At 34.7% G+C, this 8340-nt stretch overlaps 1 protein-coding gene across 1 annotated transcript; it reads right to left on the reverse strand.

Moving 5' to 3' along the window:
• Positions 1-708: 708 nt before the first annotated feature.
• LOC109211742 lies at positions 709-4263 on the reverse strand. The gene is made up of 4 exons (XM_019375316.1): positions 3470-4263; positions 1953-2151; positions 1160-1609; positions 709-1062 (listed from the first exon to the last, which is right to left on the reverse strand). The coding sequence occupies exons 1-4, from the start codon at positions 4005-4007 to the stop codon at positions 972-974; spliced, it is 1278 nt and encodes a 425-aa protein (XP_019230861.1). The 5' UTR covers positions 4008-4263; the 3' UTR covers positions 709-971.
• Between the last annotated feature and the right edge of the window lie 4077 nt (positions 4264-8340).

Genomic DNA, 8340 nt, shown 5'->3' on the forward strand with positions numbered 1-8340 from the left:
GGGGGGGGGGGGGACTTCAAAATATGTCTTTTACGTAACTTGGGTAGCTGGGTGGACCAAAGTCACTTTGATTGCATGTTGTATGTCTGATAGTCTTTTCCTCCGCCTGCATACGTTCTCCGGCAGTCTTTTGATAAAAAAACTTCACGTCTTTGTTATAAGGCATGTTAATAGTTGCCTTATTGCTGAATCTGCTCTATTGCTAATTTAACTCCAGCTTTTTTTTTTGGGAAGGAGGGGGGGGGAGGCTGCATCTTTTGATTACAACAACAATCCAATGGTATCCCACAAATGGGGTCTGGGGAGGGTAGTGTGTACGTAGATCTCATCCCTACTCCGGAGGAGTAGAGGCTGATTCCGATAGACCCTCAGCTCAAGAGTGCAGCATCTTTTGATTGTTCTGGAGTAATCAACATTGTGCCCGCGTGTATATTGAAGTCGTAGGTCAATTGGGCTGACTCTTGGTAGGTTGAACCCTCAAGTGTTGTATATTGATGAAATTTTGCGTTTTTTCTTGGTTGATGCAAAAGTTATTTGATGTAAATGCACGAAATATGAATTAATCTCAGAATCTTTTGCAGCTGCAGTTGATGTTAAATTACGTTACTTGTTCAGCAACTGCAAAAATTTGAGTTTATTGGAACACAATGTCTCATGCAATGTCTTATGGGAAGAAGAAACTGGGGCACAATGGATCAACCAAATGAGTTAAAGAAATAGCGAAATAAAGCATACTTGACAACGGTAACCAATAAAAATGAGATAGTAAACTAATTTAGCTGACTCGCGATATGTTTACTAAACTTGATTCATATTTGGACATTTACAAGCAAGAAATCAGCAAAACTAAGCTTAATACTGATGTAAATAAATCTACAAAAAATGAATAACTGCAAAGACTTAGATTGGCAGAAGACGAAGTGTACCAAACAGCAATAAACCCTGCTACTAAATGTGAACGCTGGCCATTGTTAGCTTTGTTCTTTCACAGTCACAACAGTATTTTTTTGTGCATATTTGGATATAACACCAGTAAGTAGAGCTTTCTCCTTGATTTTCAACCTGCATGACATTGCACCAGTTGGTAAGTAAAATAAAACCAAGGAAGTACGTCGAACATAAGTGCAATAGTATGTTAAATCATGAGCTTATAGCTTACTTGCGCGCAGATCCAGGTATATTCAATTTTGGGACCTTCTCTTTCTTTTGCTTAGGCTTTTTCTTCTTCTCTTTTGCTTGGACTTTCTTTTCTTGTTCGGAGAAATCAGACTCTTCTCTAACATCCTGCTCATCGCCCGAAGTTGACTCTGCAGATAAACTTTCTGAAATTTCTACATGATCATTTGTACGAGCTGATAAATCGTCCATCTCTGCCACATCATGGTCAGTGGGAAGTTTTTCCTCTGAATCCGAGGAAAGGAAATCTGTATCAAAATCATCATCGAGGTCTCCTTGCAGAACAGGTATTTCTTGTTCAGGAGCATACTTAATTTCATCAACCGACATTATAGCTGCGGATTTGGGTGATCCATGATTTATCATCTCACACTTTATTTTCTTCTCAATCTTACCAAAACTTATACTTTGTCCAGAAAACATTATCACAAACCTACAATGACAAACATTTTTTTGGTTTAGGCAAAGAATGCAAGGTTAAAGATTAAATAGGCACCTGATCTAATTTTTCAAACAAATGTCAAACTGATATTGTAAGGTAATTACCTAATACACATACAAAGTCGCACAAGTTTTTAATCATATCTGTGAACTAAGGTTAGAAACCAAAAAAAATCTTAAAACCATCAGTGTACATGGTGTTGTGATACTAATTGATTGGTCATGTTACAAATACAAGATTCACCCTTTTATTTCTTCCGTATAGCCACAAACAAAACAACAGCAGAGCAAGACCAAGAGAGAATCGAGGTATATATTACATTCTAAAGCAATACCTTTGTGCTTCATCTTTGGACTTGAAGTCAATATAAGCGAGGCCTTTGCAAATAGGATTCCTGGTCTTCTTGTTCCCCGTCACAACGGGGACTATGTTAGCTATTCCAGGAACTCCTTTGAAAGCCACTCGTAGATCTTTATCAATGTTCATTTTCTTAGGAAGATTGACCAAGCGCACACGTAATCCATCCTGAACATCTTTAGAAATCATTTAACTAAAGTCAAATACTGCCACGCTAGAACATGGTAGAAAGAACAGTGTTTGCAAAATGTCAAGTACAATTTAAAAGAGTAGCAGATGCAAAAGGCATTGAAGCTACATGAGATCATTACTTTGTCCTCCAAACTCTATTATTCCACTCTAAGCTTCTCGAAATAATACTGAACTAGTTACATATGTTTGATTCCATAACTTTTACACTTTTAATTCCAAACTGTAGATCATATATCTGACTTCTCTTGAAATAGACCAATTCCACCCCCTGATAAAGTATTTTTCTTATGGTTGGTTAGAGTTAAGAATGAAAAACAAAAGAGAAACAAGCGAAAGTTAAAAAGGGAAAAAGGGTCTAGAAAAAAGGAGCTTAAAGAGACGATGTGCTGCATTGCAAATTTATAAACTTCCACATTGCATTTGTATATTTACTGTTCTGTTAGATATTTCCCTTTGTTAAGAAAATAGACCTTAGGCTTAACTCAAGTCTAAAATTGCCTAACACCATATAAGGAGACAACAACCTTTATGAGACATTCTAATATCCACTATCTCCTCGCATGCTTAGGATTAGACATCTGGAGCATGGATAATATTATATGGAGGTCCAATATCAGGTAAACCAAGGAAAGGAATCGGTTGGCTCTAATACCATGTTAAAGATGGAACTTGAGCCTAAGTCAACCGCAAAAGCTAACTCACGAGGTGAGGATTGCCCGAGACATGTAAAGAGACAATAGCCCATTCCTTCAATCAACGTATGGCACTCTGATTTCTAACACCCTTTTCGCCTGTTTTAAAAACTTAAGATATCTGAGATATTTCTTTACCAATTGACCTAAGAAGTAATTCCAGAGAGCCTAAAGCAGAATGGACTCGGCCAATCTTTAACTCAACAAGGTATATTAGATGCTTTAATAGATGGTTTTGGTGCCGAGGGGGTGACTAATTTATACCCTGATTCTCTAGTGTTATTGCAGAAAAGTGGTTAACTTTAGTTTAATATCTCTAAAATATTATTATTAGCATTAAAGAATCTGTATTCTTAAGTAAGAAATTTATCAGACTAATTACAGATATAGGTACAATAGGACTTCAGTCTATGCTAACAATCACAATACTCAGCTCAGCTCTTATTAATTCCTTAATATAATAAATGATTCATTCTTGAGGGCAACTAACTATGAACAAATACATAATTAGATCATTTTGCCTCTAGCAAGATCCTACGTCCAGCAGAAGCTCATAACACATAGCAGTAATCGAAATTTACACAAAAACCAAATCATCAAAAGAAGTTACCTTTATCCTGCTGAACCTGTTTAGAATTAGCTTTAACCGGATTGTTCTTGAGCTTATTAATATTAGCAAGCTGAGCTTTTTTACTCTGCTCAATTTCTTCCATCAACTTATCCTCAACTGAAGTATCATACACTTTATCTACTCCAAATCCACTAGGCTTGTTTTCTAACCACTTCTTCATATTCCTTAACGGAATAATTACCTCATCGTCATCGTCATCATCTCCTTCCACATCATCATCCTCGTCCACTAAAAAATCATCCACATCATCATCTTCATATTCATCATCATCATCAAGATTTTCCATTTCTACTACATTATTTCCACTTTTTTCTTCATCCTTGATTGCAAAAATGCACACCCCAGTTCGTTTTTGCCACGGAAGAGAACGAATGCTTAAATGGGTCACTGTATTTGAGGGAAAAAACAACTGGGTTTGAGGTATCTTGGAATAAAGAGGAAGAATTTGTGAAATTGGGCTGCTTTTAATGGTAGCACAACATTGGGGTTGCCTAGGAAAATTTCCCAGGCTAAGCATTGCTTCAGTGGAAGTTACAGAATTTTAGGTAGCGGAATTGGGATGAGCTCAAGAAAAGGCAGTGATTGTTCTGCTTGGGTTTTATCAGTTATCAGTATAAGCTTCAGGATGGAAGATTTATCAGAGGTTTTTGTGGGAAGATGAAGATATAAGATTTTGACTTTAGTGAAATCTATTTGGATTGGATTAGGAGCCCAAATAAAAATGGGTATTTTGGGGGACTATAGCCATTATCAAGATGCTATTTAGAAATTAGCCACTATTTATTTTGATTTCAAAATAAACTGACTAATTTCTAAACAGTAGCCTTTTAGAGTGGCTATATGATATCATTTCCACGGCATGAGACATATTTGGCCCAGTTATGCACCATTTGTGATGTTCTGTTTTCTGCCGGACTTAGAGATTTATAACCTGGTTAGTTTTTTTTTTTTGGAGATTATATTGTCTTTGGATATGGAGATTATTGGATTCAAATGAAATTTGCACAAGTGGCCTTTTATGAAATTACTTTTTAAGTTCTGGCGGAATCAGCCACTGATATTTGCATCAAAGTTGGTTGCCTACATTACATTCCCTTGGAATGCGGTCCTTCCCCGAATCATGCGTGAATGCGGGATACTTTTTACACCGAGTTGATTTTATTTTTTTAAACTTATTAAGTTCTGTCATCGGTTAACTCAGGTGAGCTACATTTGCCTTGAAAAAAAAAAAGGCCATCATTTCCTTCGGGGTCAACCCATAAAATTGGAAAAATATAAATATGATAAAGAATTTCAAAAGAATGTTATTATACCCAGCTAAATTTTATATTTGTGAAAATTTATTTACTAATGTCTACAATAGTTTTACAAGGATTAACATTTAGTCCAATACTGAAAATTGGACTTCATTTCTTTTTTACGTTCATGCGTATAGGTGTCATGTGAATTCTACCTCAAGTGTGACTTTGTTTAAATCTTGATATACTTGATTGAATTTCAAACTTTGCTAAGTTGCTAACACAACTTTTTCCAATTTGCCGAATAGTTACACCATCAATGCTTCTACCTCGAGGTAAAAGGAAATCATTGATTGTGTTGTTTGTACNTAAAAATGGCTAACATGATTTATCCTATCCATGAAGATTATACTACTTGAGCATTTTTTTGCAGTCTGATGAGGGAGTTATATAGTAGCACTGAAAAATTGCATTGGAAGTCGGAAAATGTTTTCTATAGTTCAAAGTGAGACTTGATAATTGGGCGACTATCAATGAAGTGGATGTTAATAGGGCCGTCTGTAAGATAATTGCACTTAAGATACACTTTCAAATAGATTTGAAGTGCAACAAATATTTTCATGCAATTAAGCCCAAATAGGTCTGAAGCGAAAAAATTACACTTAAGGCCAAATAGGTCTGAAGTACAACCAATGTTTTCATGCACTTAAGGTCAAATAGGTCTGAAGTGAAAAAATTATACTTCAGATGCACTTAAGGCCAAATAGGTCTGAAGTGCAACCAATGTTTTCAGGGTGAAATGCAAAAATAGTCAGATTTACAAGTGGTAATTTAAAAATAGCCACAATTTTCAAAATAATCAAAATTTAGCCACTTTTCATGTAAAGATAAATCTGAATGAAAACATTGTTCAAAATTCGGAAAATATTCCAGCATAATATACTGGAGTTCGAATTTTTTACATGTGAGCTTCCAGCATAATATACTGGAGTTCCATCATAATATACTAGGCTTCCAGCATAATATATTGGAGTACCAACATAATATACTTCCAGTATAATATGCTGGAAATTCATACACAGGTGCTTCAATCTCCAATATATTATGCTGGAACTTTTCGTGTGCTAGAGTTCCAACATAATATGTTGGATGTTCATACACAGGTGCACCAATCTCCAGTATATTATGCTGGAACTTTCCATGTTGCAGCAAAATAGTGGCTATTTTTCAATGACTTTGCAAACGCTGGCTATTTTTCAATTACCAGTACGAAAACTGGCTAGCCCTTGCTATTTTCACATGTTTCCATGCACATAAGGCCAAATATGTTTGAAGTACAAATTGCCCAATAATAGAAACTTGTTATTCAAATTTTAACAATCTAATACACGATTTAACACCTAAATCTACTCAAAATGAGCTCAAAAATGAAACATAACCTCCAGATATCATCAAGAACAATTTTTAATCATCAATTTGTCAAAACAACAATAAATCTAAACAATCCATATAATAATAATAATAATAATAATAAATATAATAATAATAATAATAATAATAATAATAATAATAATAATAATAATAATAATAATAATAATAATAATAATAATAATAATAATAAAAGAGGAGGAAGAGGAAGAAGAAGGAGAAGGAGGAGGAGAAGGAGGAGGAGGAGGAGGAGGAGGAAGAAGAAGAAGAAGAAGAAACTCTAATCAGTAGTAAAAAAATAAGAAGAAACTCTAATCAATAGTAAAAATAAAGCGGTACAACAACTCACTACTGTAAAACAACATAAATCACCTTAAAATATGCTTACAAATACCATATAAATTCACGGTCATCTTTATTACCTTGACGAAGAAGAAGGAGAAGGAGGGAGAGAGAGAGAAAGGAGAAGCGGGGGGGGGGGGGGGGGGGGGGGGGGCAGGGAGAGAAGAATAAGGCATGAAATTGTCTATACTTCAGCTTGAGAAAATAAGGCAAAGTGACTATTTGGGCCAGTTTGATTGGTAAAGTACACCGATAGCGCTTAAAGTGGATAGTTTTGAATTTTTCTCATTGCTTGTCCCGTGGACAGAATTTCATATATAATTAGTGTTGCTCCTAGTTTGCCCCATGAGCAACACCTTTAAGTTTTAACCTTGAAGCTCTGTCAATAGGGTAAGCGGGAGTCAAAAATTAAAGATCACCTAAGTATCGTATTTTTGTAATTATTTGAGTTTAATTACTCGATCTTGCCCATCAGAAATTTTGTTGTAAATAGTACATAGCCGGTAAAAAAATTAGAGAAATCTACCCTCTATAGCCCGCTCAAAATTTTAATAGCCCATATTTTTTCCCGCTGACACGAAACGGCCCTTCGGCCCAAACTTATTGCATCTAATAGCCCGAAATATCTATTTTGTATACTTTTTGTATAGTGATAGTCTATTTTATACATTTTTTGTATATTGACAATCTATTATGTATAGTGACAATCTATTTTATATATTTTTTGTATAGTAACAATCTATTTAGTATATATTTTGTATAATGACAGTCTATTTTGTATATGTTTTGTATAGTGACAATATATTGTATATAAATTGTATAGTGGCAGTCTATTTAGTATATTTTTGTATAGTGATAGTCTATTTTGTATATATTTTGTATAGTGACGGTCTACTTAGTATATATTTTGTATAATGACAGTCTATTTTTGTATATGTTTTATATAGTAACAGTCTATTGTATATAAATTGTATAGTGACAGTCTATTTTATATAATTTTTGTATAGTGACAGTCTATTTTGTATATATTTTGTAATATACCAATATTCAAATCCATTTTTCACCGAAAGAAATTCATAAATATCTATGTAAGTATATACTAATGGTGGGCCTGAAATTATGATTCCCATCAAAATCAACTAATGACATACATGTGGAAATGAAAATTTATTTGGTGAAAACCAAAGGATTTCCCCAGCAAAGAAAGTTAGCCCGGATAAAAATAAGGCAATAACAGAGAGTTTGGGATTTTTATTCAAATGGTGGTTTCCCCTCTCTCTTTAGCTAATGATTTTCCTTTTCCACTTTTAAAACAAAATCAACAACGCTTGAATTCCTGGAAATACGTATTACTATACAGTCATTTCTTCAGCATCCATCAACAACAACCAGACTCTCTTTCTCTGTCTGTGTTTCTGTGATTTTAATTCCTCTTTTTTGGTACATAACAATTGAGGCAGTGATGATATTTTATCCGGATTCTGGGCTAACTATATCGGGCATAGAGACTATCCCACCCGTATCTTGGCCTGGCAAATCACCGGACGGCCGGCGATTCAAAGGTTTTTTCTTTGGATGCAATCGGTGATTTTGCAGCCATGGCGTGGTCGCCTCTCTTTTCGCGATCTGTCTTTGCAGATCTGAGCCTTAGTACTTTTGGGCTAGCCACAAGAATTATTTCTGGGGTATAAAACGTGTGTTGAAATTTTGGGCTATCGGATATTATAAGTTTGGCTCGAATGGCTATAAAATGTATATCGGATATTATAAGTTAATACTAAATGAGAAACTTTTAGAAACCACTATGTTTTAGTGGTTATTAGCTAGTTGTAGCTACCATTT

The sequence above is a fragment of the Nicotiana attenuata genome, unplaced genomic scaffold (assembly GCF_001879085.1).
Source record: "Nicotiana attenuata strain UT unplaced genomic scaffold, NIATTr2, whole genome shotgun sequence".
In the NCBI taxonomy this organism is placed as follows: Eukaryota; Viridiplantae; Streptophyta; class Magnoliopsida; order Solanales; family Solanaceae; genus Nicotiana; species Nicotiana attenuata.